This window comes from Chiloscyllium plagiosum, unplaced genomic scaffold (assembly GCF_037043375.1).
Source record: "Chiloscyllium plagiosum isolate Xiang-an unplaced genomic scaffold, Cpla_swu_hap1 HiC_scaffold_24, whole genome shotgun sequence".
In the NCBI taxonomy this organism is placed as follows: Eukaryota; Metazoa; Chordata; class Chondrichthyes; order Orectolobiformes; family Hemiscylliidae; genus Chiloscyllium; species Chiloscyllium plagiosum.
In genome coordinates this window covers 23008194-23031797 of record NW_028270162.1, presented here as the reverse complement: position 1 = coordinate 23031797, position 23604 = coordinate 23008194, and the positions used below count along the sequence as shown (strand labels likewise).

General features: G+C 40.4%; 1 protein-coding gene across 5 annotated transcripts in view; it reads right to left on the bottom strand.

The window, feature by feature from the left end:
• Window positions 1-23604, bottom strand: part of ttc28 (tetratricopeptide repeat domain 28) — a 774630-nt gene that overhangs the window by 517829 nt on the left and 233197 nt on the right. Inside the window, exon 1 of one of the 5 annotated variants that reach the window (XM_043715617.2) lies at window positions 17843-18264. The exons of the other annotated variants lie outside the window; for them this stretch is intronic. Coding sequence (XP_043571552.2) covers window positions 17843-17869 — 27 coding nt within the window. The 5' untranslated portion in view covers window positions 17870-18264. Of the gene's footprint in view, window positions 1-17842; window positions 18265-23604 lie in introns of those variants that run through there. 5 annotated transcript variants of the gene reach the window in all.

Genomic DNA, 23604 nt, shown 5'->3' with positions numbered 1-23604 from the left:
TAGAACCATGTGACAATGTAGGCAAAAAAGCAAGTAGAGTGGGTCAGGAAGGGTCAGTGAGTTTAGCAGTAATGGTGCACCACAGAGTGAGTGGCATACAGAGAATAGTTGTAAACAAGTACAATTGAAAGCTCCACAAATAAAGTAGATGCTCTGACGGTGAAAATAGACATTAATGCTTAGCTCAAATCTTCATTAAAAATATACAGTGATAGGTGGCAGAAGTTGAGGAATAAAAGTTTCAGTACACAAATTTTGGAAAGAGGTGATAGAATGGAAAAGGAGGAGGATCCCTAATAGTAAAAGGGTGACATGAGCACATTAGTGAGAAACAATCTTGTATCAGAAGATCAGGACAGAAAAATCAGTATGGGTAGACATTTGGAATAGCAAGGGCCAGCAAAGTACTGGCAACAATAGTTAATATGCTCCCAAACAGTGGTTGCACTAGTGGACTGAGCATGAAACAAATAAATAATGGGAACTTTGCTAAGGCCATACATCAGCTATGTCCATATTTAAGGAAGGATATACCTGCACTGGAGGCCAGACAGCCAAAGTTTATTAAATTAGGCCCTGGGATCAAAGGATTGACCTAAGACAAGAGCTGAGTAGATTGGATCTATATTCACTGGATTCGGCACGGTGGCACAGTGGGTAGCACTGCTGCCTCACAGCACCAGAGACCCGGGTTCAATTCCCGCCTCAGGCGACTGACTGTGTGGAGTTTGCACGTTCTCCCCGTGTCTGCGTGGGTTTCCTCCGGGTGCTCCGGTTTCCTCCCACAGTCCAAAGATGTGCAGGTCAGGTGAATTGGCCATGCTAAATTGCCCGTAGTGTTGGGTAAGGGGTAAATGTAGGGGTATGGGTGGGTTGCGCTTCGGCGGGTCGGTGTGGACTTGTTGGGCTGAAGGGCCTGTTTCCACACTGTAATGTAATCTAATCTGATCTAATTGAAACAGACAGGATTCTGAAGGAGCTTGATTGAATCAACAATGCTACAATTGCTTCCCCTTACTAAAATACCTGCAGCATGGGGTGTAGTCAGAGGATAATTGACTGATGATCGCTGGAAGTCTCCATCTGAGGAGGTTCTGGATTCCCCACCATTGAATACATTTAAAGTGGAGATTGACAGGTGATTGCCCTCTCACGGAATCAAAAGGTATGAGAGCAGGCAGGACAGTCAAAAATATCAGCCATTTTATATAGCAAAGCAAACTTGACAATGGACAATAGGTCTATTCTGCTCCCATTTCTAACATTCTCCATTACACTTCCAGTCTAGGTGTGGACTGCCAGTCTTTGACTGAGTGCATAGCAGGGCTCTAACTAGGAAGTCCCTTCGGGGCAAGCATTTCGTGTTTAGCCAGTGGGACTGTACAACAGGTGGAGCACCATAGGTGGAAGGTGCACAGGTAATGAAGCAAATTTGAGAAGATGGAGTAAGGAAATTCTCACTGAGAAATCTTCCATGAACCTCACTGAAATTGACGCTTAACTAATTTCTAATAAGATTCAGCACTATGTATTTATCTAATTTTTTAACATGGTGAATACAGCATTATTTCAATTTTAAATGAGAAAATCTAACAGTGAATTTCCTGGTTTTGTTAATATATTTGAAAGTTAATCTACTAATTATAAAATGTAACCCCTGGTTAGTTATTGCATTTGTCAATAACAGCTGCCTGGTCAATAATCCATTGAAGTCGAGAGTCTGGTGCTGGAAAAGCACAGCAGGTCAAGCAGCATCCGAGGAGCAGGAGAATCAACATTTCAGGCTTAAGCCCTTCATCAGGAATGAGACTTGTGGGCCAGGGTGGTAGAGAGATAAATGGGAGGAACGTAGCTGAGCGTGCAATAGGTAGATGAAGATAGGGGAGATGGTGGTAGCTTGGAGATGAAGGTGGAGTGGATCGGTGGGAAGGAAGATGGACAGATGGACAGGTCACGAGGGTGGTGGCAGCACTTCCCTCCCATTTATCTCTCTACCCCCACACCCCCGGTCCACGAGCCTCATTGCTGAAGAAGGGCTTTAGCCCGAAACGTCAATTTTCTTGCACCTTGAATGCTGCCTGACCTGCTGTGCTTTCCACTGATCTGCAGCATCTGCAGTCCACACTTTCTGTTAGTAATCCATGTAAGTATACTGAGATATGAAATTCATAATTTTATTCCAATTTGAAAATGGAAACAGTTTGAATTATTGATAGGTTGATATAAAACTATTCAGATGTGTAGTAGATGAGACTTGAACTGAGCTTTCTGGCTTTGAAGTAAAGACACTATCACAAGAATCCCAATATGAATTGTATTCTAAACACTGCTGCTCTGCTCACAGCCTTCAAAGATGTATTGCTATATATACTGACACACAAATCGTTGTTTAGCTAGATGGCACTTAATCTTAGTGCAGCTTATATAAAACTGTTTCAGCTGGCTAAATGTGTATATGATGTTACTCTAACCAGCAAAACAGCGCATTGGGGTCAGTACAGTGAACTATTTTCAAACATTTAAAAATGTTCAATTATTATAGGGAAAAAGGTTAACTGTAATACAGGCTAAAGTATTTTTAAAAATTGCAGTGTCTCTCAAACCTAGATAGACTCATGATAGAATTTTTAGATCTATGCCACAGAAATTTAATTCTAGGGACCATGATTTTGACTAAATTTGGACACTACATTTCTAAGAAAACCACAAGAGCAGATTAGGTTACCAGCATACTGCACAACACCAATCAGGGAATTCATGGCAGGTTCAATCTTCCTGTTCCATTGAATTACTATTGTTAGCAATGCTTCTCATCACAATCACATGAGTATGGGGAAGCAGAGATAAAACCAGGAAGATACCTCTTCCATTTACGTCCATAAGTCTGTTGTCAAGACACAGACTCTCAGGAGAAGGTTACCAGGGTTGTATACTCAGCTTCAGAGGATGAAAACATTTCACACTCCTTAAAATAAATACAAATGTGCAAACATCACAGCCTTTCCTTGCCACGGACTTGTCACAAAAGGCACAACTTGACTGTGTTCTGGAACAGTATAGCACAATAATATATAATTTGTATTAAAATGAAGGGTACATAGGTCAGTTTGATTTTACAGTAGAATAAAATGTTGGCACAACATCAAGGGCCGAAGGGCCTGTACTGTTCTTTGTTCTATGATACCTTTGGCAGGCGAGACAAGGTATAACTGAGGGACATAACTATTTTCTATTTAATGAGGCTTGACAAATCCATGCAGACCACAGGTTTCTTGCTTCACTGGTCATAAACCAAGTGGATATGGGGACATACTCAGTGAGAGTTAGACAAATCGTTGCTTTTGGTGGCCCCCAGAAGTCATTGCAGAACCCGGACCAGCATCAAAACTTGTAATAGAATGAGGGAGGATTTTTCTTCTACATACAGACCCTGATGCCAGGATCAAACATGGATCCTGCTCCACTCCATTTTGGGAGCACTAATCCAACATTTACCTTTGTCAGTGGCCAGGGGAACTGCTTATCTCAGGACAGTGAATTAGCTTTCAAAACTGGAGGGCCAAAATATGTTCTTCTGGCATGGAAGAAGCTGCAGTGTACTGCTGCAACCAAGTACAAGAAAGGACCACCCCCATCTTGTAACGCCTCCACAGTATAACTGAAATTAAAACTGTCCAATGTAGGCAAGAAATTCCTCAGGGTAGCATGATGCAGTCAGGTAGGTCTGACAGCTGCAGGAGTGCCTCAAATAGCTCGCTCAGCATTTTATCCTGAACTTCTGCTCCAGAGCACTGGACACCAGTCTGCTGGCAGGAGACAATCTCCAGACATTGGCCATTCTTTCAATGACACAGGGAACCTGCAGGCATCCTTGAAAATTCCAACTGACCTTTTCAAAGACTTAAGCAACCCTGCCACTGCAGGCAGATAGCTATTCCTCAACTGATCTGTCCTGCAGGAAATTAGTGCAGGTGAGCCAAGACATTGGAGAGGAACCAACATGCTTGCCCATCACCAATTCCACTTCTGTGTCAGGTTCAAAATCCTGCTCAAGATGACCTCTCTCCGCTGTTTCTCCAAGAGTTAACACAAATGATTAAGTAAACCAGACAGTGAAATAATACTGCGATCATGTAAGGTACTGTACATTTTCCACTTGACTGAAAGAAATGTTATGAGCTAAAATCATAATTTTTGGTCTTTCACATTTTTTTTTTACTAGCTGTGTCTATTGGAATCTATAGTTCTGGATATCACTGTGTTTTGTTTCACTTTGCAGTACTCCAGTTTGATCTAGGGGTGCTGCAGTGTCTGGGGCACTCTTGATGGTCCCCAATAGATTTAGTGACTGCTGGGTGAAAATTTGATGGAACGTTTCAAAATTTTTAAGGCGCACCACAAAAACAATAACGGTTTCTGACAGTTTAAAAAACAGACTAGTGGCCAGCATTTCTTTTTATCATGGAATGAACGCAGAAAATAATTTCATCATTTAGCATTAGTCAATTTTTCAACATTGAGGAAACTTATCTGTGGTTGATGCATGCATTTGGGGTTCAAAGTTCACAATCCAATCATTTTAATTAGCAGCAGAGGGTCATTGCATCTATTTTTAATTTGATCCATGAAAGCAACGTTAGTCTTTCTGAAATGTCTCACAGAAATACAGTACTTAATCTAGTATCAGCTGCTATAATGTTATTTTTTTAAAAAAAATACATAATCTGTATTGTTCGAGCTGACAAATAATTCACATTTTTCTGAGCCCTTACAGAAATTGTGCTTTGTAAGCAGATTATAGAATTTATTAGCTGGAGCTTCTGTGGGCCAATTCTTTAAACAGCTGACATTGTGGTGCACAGCACTGGGGTGGTATGAGCAAACCACAGAACTGAAAGCAAGAAAATAAAATAAAAATGAGTGTATTTTCTTTGACTACACGTTATTACAATGTCACATGGATTGCAGAACTGTAGCGTGGTTTTTAATAATAAACACTCCAGTGACTGCACATTTAATTCAGCACCGAGAATAGAATCATGCTTTATTGCAAGCGGCTATTGCTACATTTCCCAGTACCTTCAAGTCAAAGAAATAAAACAAATACAAGATACTAGAACTGTTAAAAAGCTTAAGACCAGAGCTAAGACAGCAACAAAAAATTTCTTGGCAGCTTGATGCTTACTGCAACACTTAGATTCCAGCTGAACTCTCTGAGTATTACAGATATTGCAGTGCTATCAGTTACCGACTTCCACGTTGCTCTGAATGCCAAGACGAATAACCAACAGTGCCCTTAACATGGTTCATTAAAGTCAGGTGCAAGGAGCCCAACTGATTTTCAGCATTTTCCATTGACTGTAGGTAGATTTATCACACCAAGCTAAAGATGAATAAACCTGGTGTTACATGGAAATATGAAGCACTCCGGGCCTCATATACTGCTGCTTTTGGTACCCTGTGTTGACCAAAATGTCTTCTATAATTATATTTGGAGCAGATGTTTAGACAGTGGAATCGATAAAGACAAAGCTTTTGTATTCTTTCTCAGAATGGGGACATCACCAGCTAGGCGAGCATTTAATGCCCATTCTTAATTGCCCAGAGGACATTTAAGAGTCAACTATATGGCTGTGGTGTGACGATGGTAGATTTCCTTCCTGAAGCAACATTTGTGAATTAAATGGATTTTCACAGCAATTGACAGCGGTTACATCGATGTCACTAGGCCAGTTCTTTATTCCAAACTTTAGAGTGTTCATTTCACCAACCTGCCATGTAATTCAAACCTCAATTAGCAGACATGCAAAAGAAGTCTAGCATCTGCAATTATTTCACCTTGAATTTTAAAGTGAAACCAAGAATTGTGCATTGCTCAAAAGTACAGACACAGCAATGCACAATGTTTTGTAGTATACAAGGAAGGTTGCAGCAGGTGATATAGTGCCCAATGGTGCAAGTCACACTTGGTACATCAACATGTGAGAACACTTCTGTTATTGTTGCCTCATCCCACCAATGCCTTTTATAAAATAAACATATTTATGCATAATCAACCTATTAATCAATCTATGATTTTTTGTCATTTTTGTTTAAAGATTTTACTTGAAACAATATTTAAATATGACCGACATCACTGGAAATTTGTTACCTTTTGGTGCCCATTAAATTGCCCTCATTTCAAACTGTTTGCAAAACATTCCCTTGCACCATTGCAAATTAAATTCTGGCGATTGTTTTCTCTCATCAGCACACACCAGATTACATATATAGGCATACAAAATATCTAAGCAATATTAATTCAAAGTGCATTCTCACTATTGTTTAACAGAGACAAATTAACACCTGGTGTCATTGATTAACGATTTAATGCCTATTACTCAGGATATAACTGTTGACATTGCAGTCTAGTGGCCAATAATATAAATCTGTAATAGGCTCTTTTTACTGATTTTGGAGGTACTTTCTTATGCAAAGGTGCCTTTTCACATATACCATCCATGTTGCCTTCTATTATAATTTTTTATTGAAGTATAAAACTTTTTCTTGTAAACTACTGGTCAGATTTCACACAAGATTCTTGGAGGCTGCAACTGTTCTTAGTTGCCAGTTCTGATGGGACTGCGTGCTTTCGTCAGCCACTTTGTTTCTCTTTACATTATTTTTCTATTGGTATATAAGAAGAATAGCAGTGTGCAAGAAATCTTATTGGTCAGTATGGTGAAAAGAAATTCATATCTTTCCACTTCACAAACAGGAAATTCCAAAGCTTAACACTACAATAAAATTATAAACATTGTAAATTTTCATCCTTATATTACAATCTTCCCAATAATTTGAGATTCTTTGGCGGTCAGAGAAATATAGTGGCTAAACAAGAGGGCTTGCTGGAGTAACATATTCTGAATACAGATATTTTATTTTTATGCTGGGCTGCTAATTTGCAGTCCCTCACCCAAAAATGTATGACAGTAACACGTCAATCACTCATGCAACATCATTGTACTGCACAATTACCAGCATAAACATAATAATTAAATTATACATCATCTAAAAGCGCTTGTTTACAACATTATTGCCTGACAATGTGGTACAGATGTGGACAGTGTGGGAACACGATAAGTACAACATTCAGACAGCTCTGAAAATGTAAACAAGCTACCTATTTGAAAGCCACTTTTGAGCACAGGACCATTCAATGGCAATCACCATTCACTAGAGTCATTTATTTATCTGTCAACTCCTCTGACCAAGAGTGTCTTCTTTGCATGATTTGTAAAGTACTCAAGTTTTGCACAGCTCAAAATAAATTGTGCAAATCCTTTCCCAACAAAAACCATCTTGCCTGAAGTTAACTAATGTTGACATAATGTCAAGATCAGAAACAAAAATAAGCAATGTGATAACTGATCAAAATTGAAACTGAAATTAGCACAGTATACATTGTTCATTTATTTTCATCATGTACAGCCAGTTAATCAGTTGAACGTTTAACAACCAGTAAGCATCATCAACACTATTTGTTTTTTCTGATACTAACCTACAACTTAGAAGGAATTCTCTCCATTGAGTCCTGATTAATAGGTATCTCTCAATAAACATCACTCAGATCATCTGGTCATTACCTCATTGCTGTTTATGGCACCTTATAGTATGTAAAATTACTGCCCTGGTTCTTATACACAATGGTGGCCGTACCTGACAGTACTTGATTGACTGTAAACAACATTGGGACAGCCTAAGATTGTGAAAATGCTATATAAATTCAAGTATTTCTTTTGTCAGCTTCACTGAATTCAATTTCACAACACATTGCCTGAGCTCTCAGTTCCTGACTTCGCATCCTATACCATAACAAATCTCTGTTATGAGTCAGGGTAGACAAACAGGTAACATATATAAATAGTGTCGCTTTATTTTTTAATAAAGGGAAGGGTAGAGGGAAACTAGGGCACACAGGAGGAAGTAACTCAGTAACAACAAGCCAAAACAGCCATGATTGACTTCTACTTTTTTTTATTAAAAAACCAAAATTTCAGCAGTTTGCAACTTCAGCCAAAACCAAGATTAAATTAGGTGGACACTATATCACCTCCTAATTCAATCAATCTATTGTCCCATCACACTTACCATTCTTGAAATAATCATTGAACTCACATGTTTCCTCTGCCGCTATTTGGCAAAACCTGAGCATATCAGACTGTGCTCAGTTCCTCGAAACAATTCACCAAATGCAACCACCGTACTGGATCTGAAATATTACTTTCAATTATTTATTTTGTGAGCTTAGATTATGTGTTAAAACAACAAAAAAAAAAGCCAAGTGGCCCACTGCCTTTGAGTTCACAAATACTCCAAAGGGTTATTTGAAACAAAATAGAAATCTCACTTGCCTGTGTCTCATGTAAATTGAAGATAGGAGGTTCTATAGAATTCCAGTATGTCAACCTCATGGGAAAGTAAGTACAATAATGATAATGTTTTCTTTAAATCTTTTAAATTCACTTCCACCTGACAGAAATCGTGTGATTAAGAAACAATTATTTACATGACTTGGCAGCAATTGCCTTTCTCTTTATGATGAGCACAGTAAACTGGAATTCAGGGAAATATGAAAACAGGAACTAATTTAACGTTCACCGTCGTCTGAGAGTAGGGTTACAACCAAAGTTGGAGCTAGAATCCAGACCCTGTAATCTTAAGAGCCATGTTTCATTTGTCATTTTTCAATCAACCCTTTGCACGGTACTAAATTAAGAATCTATTACTCTTCTGATACCCTCTCTGCCAACAAATGACCCCTTATCTCAAGGGCAATGATATCATGAGTGAAGTAAAAATAAATTCTCAAATCCCAAACAAAAGTACTTTGTCAGAATGTGCCCAGGATTAATGGTGTAATCGAGCTACATGGCAGTTTCAGCACTGGTAATAGTAATAATCATATAGCAATTTCCCATGCAAAAATAGAAATCCAGTCACTGTGACACAATTTTAAACATCTGCAACAAAAAAAGATTCAAATTAATTTGAGTCAGTGATTCACCAGTGCGTGTGACAAATTCCTACCTAGTCATTTAACTGCCAGACATTTTCAGAATTGTACATCAGCTTTTTTTTTGTAAATAATTAAATGTTGGGGTCATTTCAATCCTTGCGCTTACAGCGCAGAAGCTATTTCCAAGTGACAATAGTTCATGCTAACGGATGTGCGCCGTGGTGCAGTCTGTTACCTCACTCATGGTTTATTCAATAACACTGAAATAGTTAGGGTCATTTCTTACAGTTCTTAAAAATGAACTCATGCTTTTCAAGAGATAGCTATCTATAAAATTACTTCAATTACAGGATTATATTGAATTATAGCTATCTATAGGATCACCAATTCCATTATTATGAGGGATATATATGCATACATTATGTGGAGCTGCAACTGAAAGGAGGATATAATTATAAATGCAGGAAACTTTATTTCAATTGCAGATTCAGTGGGTGAATTCATAAATGAATGATAATACTGATTGAATTTAAAACATTGAGATACCTGTTGAAGTGATGTATCTTCTAAAGAAGACCATCCACTAACATTTTACTGGAATCATAATGGGAAAAAAGTCTACCATGTAAAAGATTTCACATAGCTAGAATTATGCTTTGCTGAAAACACAATAACGCCAGCATATCAGATGCAAATCTTGCCTGTCCAAGCAGAATTCAAATTTATTCTATGGTACAACAGAATAGAAAGCAAATTCCTCAACAATGAAGGCTGCAGTTATACTACACATCAATAGTAAAATTTAAGTCATTATAGTTTACTGAAAGACAGCTGCGTGTGCACTTTTCACACAAACTCAGGCTGGCTTAACCAAAATACTTCTGAAACAAAAACAGAAGCCACTGGAGATGTTCAGCCATTCAGGCCAACCTTCAAGAATGAACAACATAATTGATGTTTCCTCAAAATATTACAGATGAACAGCATTTAACAAATAACAGAAGAGAAAGATGAAAAGTTGAAAATACACACAGATAAAGGTAATGAGGGAGCATGGGGGAGGCATAAGTGGTGAGCATTTTCTTACAACTGGGACATTGTCTCAAAGCACCGAGATGGCCTTTTAAGCAGCCAGCCTCAGCACTGACAGCCCATGGCTTTGTCTTAACTCTTTGAGCAGGCTTGACTCCTGTTGACTCCACTTGTCACGAGAATCCCCCATGCTCCCTCATTATCTTTATCTATGACCTTCACCTAATTGTCCACTCCCTGTGCCATTCATTTTCCCAATGCCAAGCCACACATCCTCACCTACACGTGCCATGGTACCTCCTTGCCACCATGCCAAGCTATGTCCCATCTCGTTCCACAGTCTGATGTATTCTCCATGCTAAATTATGGCATTTTTCATGCCCATTAACTCTTTATATGCTCTGTATGATACAAAACTTTTAACAAATTTACACATGAAAGTTCTTTTTACAAAAAAAAGTGTCAATTATTGTCAATTATAAGTTGAAATTATCTCCAAACTTTAAAATATCGCTAGCAGAAACTGTCTGCACTTTTTATCTTCAGTAAATAAACATTGTGAGAAAGCATTTTCTCCAGAGGTAAACATACTGACCTCAGAAATTTTCTTAATCCCACTGCCCACCTAGAAGATGGAAATTCATAAACTGAATAGAGTATCGTAAGAAATTAGCAAACTGCATTACCTCTCAGTGGCACAGGAGCCTGATGGTTGGGACATTATAGACAGAAGGTTGACATGGACATGAAATACTGCACATTAAATTGGGAAAATTACAGTGTGCGAGTTGCTGTTTTGATTGAATGAAGTAGCTGGGACTCCAAAAAAGTGGGACTGAAGTACTGAATCAGTGTGTGTTGCATTTCTTGTGCTTACATGTGGAGGTGTCAGGGGAAAGAGAATAATTGGTGTGGATGATGGAGAAAGCAGAATCCCTTCATTATGCAGAGGGAGGCGTCATGAAGAAAAATCTGAATTTTATTTTAAACTATATTCTTGATTTCTTTAGAAATAACCTCTAGCAATTAAAATGGGGCTCTAGAAATGTTCCATCAGCAAAAATAATACAAAACTCTTGCATTGTACTGACATTCTAGGCAAAGCCACACAAAGGAACCCCAGATAATGTGTAGCCTCAGCCAGATTTGGTATTAAAGAGAGGCACTCAAACTCATTATTCTTCAGATGGTGCTAACACCTATAATTTACCTCCAACAACACAATGTTTTTTTGATGAGTGACATCAAAAACCACTTCTTAGCTCTCCTTGGAATTCTGGTTACATGTCTGAAGCTCAAGTTTGTGAATAACTTTCATTATTTTTTCCTGAGATTGCTATTTAAATTAGAACAGCTTCATGTTTAGCTCCAACCTGCGCGAGTCTTAACCTCTCGAAGACTAATTTCCAGAGGTGTGAAGGTGAGAATGATGAACAGTTGCCATCTGATAGCAACACAGGATTAATATGGAAACATGCAAAGAAAAAGGGTCAGAGATTACAGTCTGAAATTGAAGTTAATGATTAGACTAGAAGATTGTGAAGTGTCTAATCAAAAGATGAGATGATGTTCAGCAAGTCTCTGTAGGCTAAGGGTAGAGATGTTAGCATGAAAACATGATGGGCAATTACAATGGCAAGCCATTAGAAATTAAGGGGCATATTTGCAAACTAAATGAAGGGTTCCACTAAGCTGCAATTGCCAATCCCCAATGCAAAACTGATTACATTGTGAATACGATATTAAACTGAAAGAAGTGCATGTAAATCACTGTTTCAACAAGAAAGAATATCTGTGGCCTTGGACAGATGAGAGAGAGAAGATACAACAGCAAGTTTCTCATCTTCAGCATTTTCTGAACCTATTTCAGATTTCTAGCATTTACAGTATTTTGTTTTTGTATTGGAGTTAGTTCAATGTTTTATTGTTATAAGTTATACCCTGTAACTCCATGGGTCCACCAAAATATTTTTTGGTTGGGAGCGGGGAAGAGGAGCTGTCCAGCTAACAAAATCAGAACCTTTCAACTGAATGTTTTGCTTTTTTTTAAATAAGAGGACATTAACAAACTTTCAGTGGGAAAAAGGCATCAATGTAGATTTACATTTGGGTATGAAAGATAAGGAGTCATATTTTACTTGAACGAAACTTCTGCGAAATCAGCATCGAATGTCAAATAAACAAAACGGTCTGTTAGAACATAGAACCGTACAACAAAGGAATAGGCCCTTCAGCATACCATGGCTGTGCCAACCATTATACAGGTAGTTCTGCTTTAATGCGATGCTTATGTTCCTCTGCAACCTCACACTATAGAAAGTCATGCTATAGAAGATCTCTATAGAAAATCACTATACTCACTCAGAAGAAAATTTATTTTATCCAAACAGTGTCCATAATTCAATCACATTATTGTCTTAGAGTCATAGAGATGTACAGCATGAAAACAGACCCTTCGGTCCAACCTGTCCATGCCGACCAGATATCCCAACCCAATCTAGTCCCACCCGCCAGCACCGGGCCATATCCCTCCAAACCCTTCCTATTCATATACCCATCCAAATGCCTCTTAAATGTTGCAATTGTACCAGCCTCCACCACTTCCTCTGGCAGCTCATTCCATACACATACACTCTGTGTGAAAAGGTTGCCCCTTAGGTCTCTTTTATATCTTTCCCCTCTCACCCTAAACCTATGCCCTCTAGTTCTGGACTCCCCCATCCCAGGGAAAAGACTTTGTCTATTTACCCTAACCATTCCCCTCATAATTTTGTAAACCTCTATAAGGTCACCCCTCAGCCTCTGACGCTCCCGGGAAAACAGCCCCTGCCTGTTCAGCCCCTCTCTATAACGCAAATCCTCCAACCCTGGCAACATCCTTGTAAATCTTTTCTGAACCCTTTCAAGTTTCACAACACCTTTCCAATAGTTATTGTGTTTATAATTGATTTCTATTTAAGCCACACAAGGACTTCCTCCAAAACTGAGAGAACAAATACACACTGGGGGTGGAGGGGGCGATCGTAAGGGCTTGAGTTTGAGGATGCAAAAGAGGTTCACCTGGATGTTGCCTGGAATAGAGGGCGTTCGCTATGAAGAGATTAGGATTATTATTATTAGAAAGACATAGGTTGAGGGGGCACCTGATTGAGGTCTACAAAATCATGAGAGGTATTGACAGGATGGATAGGAGTTGAGGACTCAATTAATAGGGGGTACGAGTTCATGGTGAGGGGGAAAAGGTTTAAGGGAGATATGCGTGGAAAGTTCTTTACACAGAGGGTGGTAGGTGCCTGGAACACGTTGCCAGTGGACATGGTAGAGATGGGCACGATAGCATCATTTAAGGTATATCTAGACAGATACACAATGGGCAGGGAGCAGAGGGATACAGAGCCTTAGAAAATAGGCAACAGGTTTAGATCAAGGATCTGGATAGGTGCAGGATTGGAGGGCCGAAGGGCCTGTTCCAGTGCTGTAATTTTCTTTGCTCTTATAGCCAGCTCGCACTGATGAAACGCGCATTATAGCAGAACAACCTGTACTATTCTAAAATGGTCCCATCCACCTTTAACAACATCTGCCATCGAATTTTAGCAGAATAAAATTAACCAGCACGATAATCCAATTGGTCTAAAGTATATACACAAAAACGTCTGTTTTCATTCTAACATCTCCCTCCAAACCGGAAACGTCTAACAACCACGAATGATAAAGGTAGCAGATGGATGGGAACATCACCACCAGCTGGAAATTCCCCTCCAGGCCACACACTCTCCTGACTTGAAACTATATCCCTCACTGTTGTTCGATCAAGATCCTGGAACTTCTTTCCTAATAGAATCATAGGTGATCCTACACCTTAAGGACTGCAACACTTCAAGAAGATGGCTCACCACCTTCCATTGGGCAACCAGTGATGTGCAATAAATGGTAGCCTAGTCAGCAAAATCCTCATCTCATGAACAAATTGAAAAAATTAAGCAGATAGGCTGCCCACCGCTACTCTAAACTATCTGAGTAAAGGCAGTGATGTTCTAGTAACACGACTAAATTAGTAATTCAGAATCCAGGCAAATGTTCTGGGGGAAAATTCAGATCCTACCATGGTAGATGTTGAAATCTAAATTCAAAAACAAATCTGGATTTTAAAAATGAAACTAGTCAAATGGCAACCATTTAACCATTGTTAATTGTCAAACTGCAGAGGCTGAAGATCTAAAACAAAACAGAAATTGTTGGGGAATCACACAATCCATACAATGTGGAAGCAGGCCATTCGGCCCATTGAGTCCACACCGACCCTCTGAAAAGTAGGCTCATCCCCTATCCTATCCTTATAATCCTGCATTCCCCATAGCTAATCCATCGAGCCTACACATCCCTGGACACTATGGACAATTTAACATGGTCAATCCACATCTTTGGACTGTGGAAGACACAGGGAGAATGCCACACAGGTTCCCTGGAGCTGTGAGACAGCAGTACTAACCACTGAACAGATTTGGCAGCAATCCATGGACAGAAAGCAGAGCTAACATTTTGACTCCAGTGACCCTTCTTCAGAAAGTTTCTTCAGAGTTCTAGGATTTTTCCTTACAGATGCTGTGAGACATGCTAAGTTTCTCCAACAACCTGTGTTTTTGTTTGGCATCTCACCACCATGTTCTCCAAGACAGCGAGGGATGTGCAATAAATGCTGGCCCCACTCACAATTACATAATTTTTAAAAACCTGCATTAATAATATTAGTAGCTATATAATAGTGCCTTTTAAAAAAAATTTTAAATCAACTCTCAGTGTAAGAAAACATAACAAAGGGGTTGAGATGAATAACAGCTTGGATAATCTTGCCCGTCACAAGTTTAAACTCCTGCTTAAATTATAGGTCTGTGCTAAATGTTATCCAAAACTTGTTGCCAAACCCAATTCAACCATCACTCCCATAGTCAGAGTTATATTGGCTCCTGATCATCTTAGCTTGTCTCAATCATTTACAAATTGCTACCCTGAAAGCTCTTCATTTATGTAACAATGCTTTTTCTCTGGATGTAGGTTTGCTCACTGACTTGCAAGATTCATTTTCAGACATTTCGTCACCACACAAGGTAACATCTTCAGTGAGAATCCAAATGAAGCACTGCTGGTGTAGCCCGCTTGCTATTTATATGTTTGAGTTTCCTAGGGTTGGTGATGTCATTTCCTGTGGTGACATCATTTCCTATGGTGAAGTAATTTCCTGTTCTTTTTCTTAAGGGGTGGTAAATAAGATCCAAACACTACATTGGACAAACAGGCAGAAAACTAGCCACCAGGATACATGAACCACTCTCACTAGTATTCTTACATACGGATGAGGAAGGACACCACTTCAACTGGGACAACATATCCATCCTAGGACAAGCCAAACAGAGAGAGACACGAGAATTCCTAGAAGCATGGCATTCCATCTGGAACTCTATCAACAAAGACATTGACTTGGATCACATTTACAACCTCCCCCCCCACCCCGAGAAAAAGACAAACCGTCTGAAAACGAACCTTCCAGCTCACTGAGCAAACATACATCCAAAATCTCAACCTGAGCTACAAATGTTCTCAAAACTCGCTAATGCTCTTCTCCCCCCTGCATTACTCCTTTGCACCCCAATATTGACAGCATGCAATTAGTTCTCTCCCGAAACCCATCTCTCTTTACAGCTAGCTTTCTTCCTTGAAAGCCATCTCTTGAATTATTCTTTTGGTAGGTCATTCTTTGGTTCTGCAAACGCTTTTCCTCACATCTGAGAGGTGCCTGGGACAAATTCCTAGAATTCAAGCACATTTTCATTGTAACGTGCTGCTTTTTGATCCAAAACTGGGTTGTGGCGCTGTATTGATCGACAAACTAACCAAAGATTGTGTATGCATTGTAAAATGTAAATTCCAGCACCTTTCCACAGGAAATAGGGGCATCATTAATCTTTTGTTTTGAAAGCAGAGGGATCCACTCAGAGCTCTCCATTCCCGCCTCGCTTTTAATGTGACATCGTAAATTTGTGCTCGGCACCTCTTTGCTCCCAAGAGCCACTTTCCAATAACATGGTCTGAATCTAAATTCTTCAGCATCCAGCCATTTCCCGCTGAACAATTCCACCATAGTAAACATGCCAAACCTTTCTAAACAGCTGATCTCTATTAAATACGTCACATTTTAACCTTCTGATCTTAACTCTTTGGGGCACCTTTCCTTTTAAAAAAAACCAATACTAGAACAGCAAAACATTCAATGGGAAATGTGCCAGCTATGATGCCTGAAAACTACAAACCATGCCAAGAATGTATATAGCCCTTACGACCAAGATCCAGCACATCGCTATTAAATTAACTGAATGGTTAGGATACTGAGTGAAGGATATTTCCACCCGCTTTACGCTTCTCACCATATGTCAAACTCACTTCCCTTCGTTCATAAGTTCAGATTTTACTCGTCTCTTCCATTATTGCATGGAAAAATCCACAATACTTACTGCGCCGTTGATAAATCCACTAAACCAGCGGCTGAATGAATAAACTTTTTTTAGACAAAACCCTGAGTGAGGAAATAATTTTACTTTCTGGCAAGATTTACTCCTTTTGTTAATGTTCAGAATTAGTCAGAACGGCATTCACACCATTAAACACCACCTTCCTCCCCCCCCCCCCCATCACAACTAATACAAACACAAACTGTGCCCAAAACCAAACAAACAGTGAATTATCTAACATCTGTTTTAACAAAGACTGCCAAACTTTGAGATTTCGGAACATTAACATCTAGAACAAACTACTGCGAAAATGCAATTACATATGTAACGCGGAACAGTTAACACTCTCACCCCTTCGAAACACATTTCAATGGCCTCTGATTAAACCTTAACTCGTCAACTGTTTAAAAATTATTTTCTAAAACATTAGAATTGTACTTTTGCCGACCTTGGTTTAAAAACTTCATTACGCCCCCCAGTGGGACTCACGCACTACTCGGAACATTTTTTTTGGAAAATAGCAAGATCCAACCCGTGTCTGAGATATTCCTACAGTTCTGTAAAATGTCGACTGCTAATTCGTTTCGAAAAACACACAGACCGTACTAAGTTATTACAATTATCTTCTCTCCCACCCACCCGCATCGGATGGCATGTCACACCCATTTGCCATATTTCAAACTGAGAACAGTACGATAATTTAAAAAAAGTTAGGAAAATTGAGAAACAAACAGAATATGACAATCCCATTCGGAGTTTAAGGAGACTCTGAATAACACTACCACACAACCCAAATAGCAACACTAAGCACAGTGGTGCATTTCTCCCCCACCCACATGTGGTTCTAGTCAGTCTGGCATGTACAGTTTATACGTATTTAAAATTACATCTCAGCATATATCAATCACATCCTTCAGTCCTATTCCACAACAATAAATTAGTAATTAGCTCAGCACCATCAACTAGATGTGTGTACGCGTGTGTGTAGCTGACTTGCAAATGCTGACCATACGCACATTAAACGTGTGAATGGGACAGCACAGTCAACACCAATATACCCAGCGGAGCCAATGCTGCGCACCTGAGTAGTTCCAACACGGGGACAAAAATGACAAGGGGTGAAGTTCCCCCCCCAGCATCCTCAGATCACAGACGGGCAAACCATTAAGAGTGACAGGTCATCATTACATGGAAAAGACAAATCGCAATCCACTGTTATCCCTGCTTCAGGAAAAGTCATAGACACTATTACACGCCTTGACAAACTGGAATTTGGCCTGAATATCTTTCTTAAAGTCTCTCTCACCTTCTTCCGGGGCTGCCATTTCATCATATTTGTAAAGCAGAAATGTAGAGAGCATCAAGAGGTTGGCTGGGAACCTGGTGTAGATTTGCAGCAGTGGTTGGACATTCTGACAAGGCTCCCTCTCGCCTGGCTTTCACAACTGCACCATATTTCAAGAAGAGAGAAGAAGGGGAGGGGGGAATCCCGAAAGCAGTAAATATCCCAGAGAAAGAGAAAACAGCAGGGAAAAAAAAATGTTTAAAAAGGTGCCTTCAGCAGCTTTTCTTGCAGGGCCAAGGGTGATACATAATTCTGGCTGTAGTTCACAATATGGATCACAGTCTCTCTTTTCTTCCCCCACGCCCCCCTTTTCCCACTCCAAAATAAAAATAACTAAATAAGGCTGTGGGGATGTTCTTTTCCTGCCGCTCCAGAGCTCAGCTCCGTTCTGTTAACACTGACTCAAGTCAATTGAAGGCAAGAGATTTTTCAGCCTCCCTCCTCTGGCAGTCGGAGGGCGTGCAGCCCGCGCGCATGGCTCCGCCGGCGCGACCCCGTCATGCTGCGCTCTCCCGCGAGCCGGCGCGCGCCTCCACCCCTTTCTCTGCAGCCGGGCCGCGCAGCGCGCCGCCCCTCGGCAGCCCTTTCACATTTCATTGGCACCAGGGGCGAGACTTCCTTTTTTTTGGCAAGGGGGATGCTTTCCTGCATTCAGAGAATTGGAGGGTCAACAAGACCTTCAGATACTAAACCCCCCGCCCCCCCCTTCTCCCAATTCAACCTTACCCTAACTCATCTTCCCCTTCTACTTCCCACTCTTTCATCCTTCTCTCCAAACCCCTTTTCCCCGTTTCCCACCCTTCATTCTACTCCCCAACCCCTTCCTCTCCTGCTTCTCGCCCCTTTGTTTCCTGCTTCATACTGGGTTTTCTCATCTCCTACCAGCCTCCTTCCCCTCTTGCTTCCCAACCATTCTCATCCTATTCCTCACTCCCCTTCCCCTCCTGCTTCCCAAGCCCTTTTTCTCATCCTGATTCTCACCCCCTTCCCCTCTTACTCTCTCACTCTGATTCCCCTCCTGCTTTCCCCTTCCACTCCTTGTATTTTCCTCACAACTTTACCAGACCTCCTTTCCCACACTTAGATATAGATTAGACTACAGTGTGAAAACAGGCCCTTCGGCCCAACAAGTTCACACCGACCCGCCGAAGCGCAACCCACCCAGACCCATTCCCCCACATTTACCCCTTCATCTAATACTACGGGCAATTTAGCATGGCCAATTCACCTAACCTGCACATTTTTGGATTGTGGAAGGAAACCGGAGCACCCAGAAGAAACCCACGCTGACACGGGGAGAATGTGCAAACTCCATACAGAGAGTCACCTGAGGCGGGAATTGAACCTGGGTCTCTGGCGCTGTGAGGCTGCAGTGCTAACCACTGTGCCACCGTGCTGCCCACTTCTTCACCACCTCCTACTCTATCCATTCCAACTACTCTCCCATTCCTTCTACAACCCTTACCATTCCACCCACTCTACAAAGAATAAACATGCACTTTCCTCAAGAATTTTTAATTTGTGCATCTTTGACAGTGGTTGACCATCTCAAAGCAGGAATGTTTCCATATTCTTGTGACCAATTTACCAAGGTTATTTTCAATAGTGCTCTTATTTGGATTGGCAGAGATCGATCCTCTGACAAAAGTATTTCATAAAATTGGCCTGACTACTGTAATTGAGAAGTGTTATATATGCAAAGGCTGAAAAGCCTCCTTCTGTGCTACATATACTTTGCATATGCTTGTATGGAATCTCGAGTACAGAAATAGGCCATTTGGTCCAGTTACTCTAACCCAGCATTAATGTTCCACACTAGCATCCTTCCTTAACTATGTCAGCATTTTCTTCACTTTCTTTCTCCCTCATGTATATTTTAAATTTTCTTTTAATGCATAGATGATATTCACCTCAACTTTTCACATACACCCTATGTCTACAGACATTGGTATCTGACATGTGCCAACTTCCAAGATACTTCATGGCTCATTTCCGAGCCATTCACAGGATGCTTCTGCACTTCAATGTTGCACTGGCAACTGTCATTATAATGCTGCAGCAAGGACTCCATCCACCCAGGAACACATATTCAGTTCTTGGGCAGAACCAGGCTGCATCCCCGTGCTCTTCGCTTGCTGACATAATGCTCACTCACTCTGAGCCTATCTGGATGTTCACAACATCGTTGCCTTGTGTTGCCTTGCCTTTTTGTGGTTTGCCCCTCAGTTAGAGACACCAGGCTCACATTACTGTTTGCTTTCTGTGCCATTTAGCATGGGCACAGAGCCAGGGAGCCTGTCAGCGTTGCCAGCATGCCTCAGTTAAGACAAGCGAGGGTAGCTTACATTCAGGGAATCCCAGCACAGTAGGTCAAGGGCAGCTTATGATACCAGTCCAGTGTCTGTTCAAGGTGGTCATAGTCAGGATACTCTCTGCATAAGCAGTGAAAACCATATGACAGCAACGTGCCACCTACCTTAACTCTTCCTGCTCTGTGGGATGTTTTCCTTTAAAATGAATCAGAGACAGATATCATGGAAGGTGGAAGTGGTGGTACAGCTATTAGCATTGGTGCAGGTAGAGAGGTGCTCTGAATGAGTAGACAGCGCATAAGGCATGCAGCATTAGTGATGACATTGGTTGGGGTGTGTGAGGGCGAGTGGGGAAGATGTCGTGTGCAATGGTGAGATGGTAGAGCACAACACTTGGTGGGACGTGAGTACAGGTGCTGAGATAGAGTGAGCATGAGGTATCAGAGACATGATAGTGACCCTGATATTGGCAGTGTGAAGGAGGTCATTGTTGAATATTCTTCCAGTCGGCTCACAGAGTGGAAACATTGAATGAAGGTGGTGAGGTATGGGCTCATGGCCTCCAACTCTAATACTGGAGAAAGAGGAAATCCTGCCTGTGCACCTTCCCATCCAACAGAAGATCCAGGATCCTGCTCGCAAATCTGGGTGCCGATTTCCCCCCATCTGCTATGTCTGGGATAAACATAGAGACAAAAAAACCCGCAGATGCTGGAATCCAAGGTAGTGAAGCAGGAGACCGGAAGAACAGGTGGAGAAGTCAATGTTTCAGGTATAACCCTTCTTCAATCCTGACGAAGGGTTACACCCAAAACATTGACTTCTCCCACTCCTGATGTTGCCTGGCTTGCTGTCTTCTTCATGTCGATCATGTCTGGGATAAACATCAGGAATCATATAGGGCAGTAGGTCAGCACTGACAATGCTTGTCCAGGTGCTAAACCACTTTTTTTTAAGAAGGCACCTGGCCAGAGATGACAGTGAATGACAGGATTTGTGGTGAACGAAAAGTTGTCCCAGAATGGCATATGGTAAGATGGGGCAGAAATTGGACATGAAATACATCATCGGGGTGGCATCGGCAATTATCGGGGAGAGTTTGGTAAGATGCAAGAAGAATGGTCACTCGGTCTTGCAGCAAATCCCTCCAAACTAGACACGGCTTGCATTTAGTCCAAAAACAAACGATTCAGTACTTTTCATAACAAAAATAGTTTTCCTGTATTTTTGCCACAGATACAAGGCATTCTAATATGTTCATGTCTATCACTCAAGTGTTTTAAAGTTTTGTAAGAGTAGGAGTGCTATCACAAGGTACTCAGGTAATAGCAACCTAAAGACACAACTCCAATTCCCTCTCAATAAACATTCTGGGCAATATGGCAAGGTTTCATTTTTTTAATTATTCGCAATGTGCGAGTAATCCATTATCACTTACGGTAATTCTGATACATTTGTGTGTCCATTGCTCAAAGACAACTTATTGCACATTCAAGAGCAACCAAACAGCAGATCAATGTGTACGCATTCAGATAATCAGAGCTAGTTTATTTCTTTGTCATTCTGTTTATAAATGCTGAGTGAGAATATAACTTAAATTAGCTTTTTTTCCAGAATGACAAGCATCTTTCAGAGACAAATTAGAAACAACTAAAACTTTGAGTACTTGTTAAATAAGTCTTCAGCATTGCCAATTGAGCATGGCAGGTAGAATGAAGCACATTTGATGCCAACTCATTTCAGAAAATGGGCGAAATCAAAGTTTCAGTTAATAACAATCACACCACATAAATGACAAGTAATGACCGTATCAAACAATAAAATAGCAAGTAAATTTTCCTCCAATCTTCAATGCATCCAAAACCCATTCAATTCCTTCCCCAAAAACATTCTGGGCAATATAGCAAGGATTCAGTTTTTAAAAAACTGTTCTCAATGATGTGGCTAAGCTACCACTGGCTAAACTGGACGAGCCGCATCATCGATGTGGTTACAGGATCAAATGCTAAGACTGTGGCAAATGGCTCATCTCTCAACCCTTCAAAGCTTTATCACAAAATACAAGATTCAACTAAGAAGTGTGATGGAATATTAACCATTCATCTGGCTGAATCTTGGATAATTTGAACATCCCAGGTTCAATTGAATCCAGGTCAGAGCAACCCGACTGATCAGTGGCCCCTGCATTGGACTCAGTATTTGATGCCAATCCAATCACTAAGACAATATCCCACCTTTGTAGACTGCGAAAAATGGGCTACAACTTAAGCCTCACCACAAAATTTACACAGAATAAAATGAAATCTTCCTAATATTGTATTAAATTGAATTGAATTTATAGTCACCTGTACTGAGGAACAATGAAAAGCTTTTTCTTGCGAGCAATACAGGCAGATCACAAAGTTAAATAGCATAGATAAGTAAATACTAGGTAAACTGTGGCAAAAGCAAAAACACAGGTAGGGTTGTGAAGAAATATTGCCAGGGTGGGATGGATCTGAGAGAATGCTGGCGGTCTTTCCTTGACAGCAGGCCTGATAGATGGGATTTTATAGATGGGAGGTTGGCCTTTGTGATTGTCCAGACCAAGTTCACCACTCTCTGTAACCATCTCCGATCTTGAGTAGTACAGTTGCCACACCAGGTAGTGATCTTTAAAATGTAGTCTGCTTTAAAATGCATAGATTGCCTGTAAAGGGGTTATTACTCTTCTGTTGCTAGGCAATCTCTGTAGGGCATCATGTAGTTTCCAAACCGCTGTCCACAATCCCTATGATTGGTGACATAATCTTAGGTGACACTATCAGATTTTTGTTTGGGTGAAGTGTGCATTATGTTCACAACCTTTACAATTTCATATTTTGTTCTTATCCTTTGATTTATTAGAATGTGTTGATGTACAGTAAGAAAATGCTTTTTGCAAATATAACATTGGTTTCTCTTGAATAATGAACTCTACAGGAAGTTAGATGAAAGGACACACATGGTGGTCATATGTCTCTACATTGCTATTATTTATTGATTCAATAGCATATCATTTGTATTTATAAATAGTATTAACATTGTTTGCAAATGTCATGTTTTTTTGTGTTGCAGTGTTTGAACAGTCTTTCAGAGAACATGCCAAGTAGTCACTGAGAACTATTTCTTGAGTAAAGGAATCCCCAAAGACTGATAATCACAACATTGAGAATACAGCTCTGTGTCACAATTATGAATGGCCCATTTGCACTTGAGTCAGGCAGAATCAGAATGAAACATCATCTCCGACATCTTACTCTTCATTTTGAATAAAACAATTTCACCTTTATTGGACTACGACTCAAACATATGAGCAGATTAATACATATGGTATTGCCAATTTCCAGAGATCATTTTATGTGCATAAAAAATACCAAATAAGCATGCATG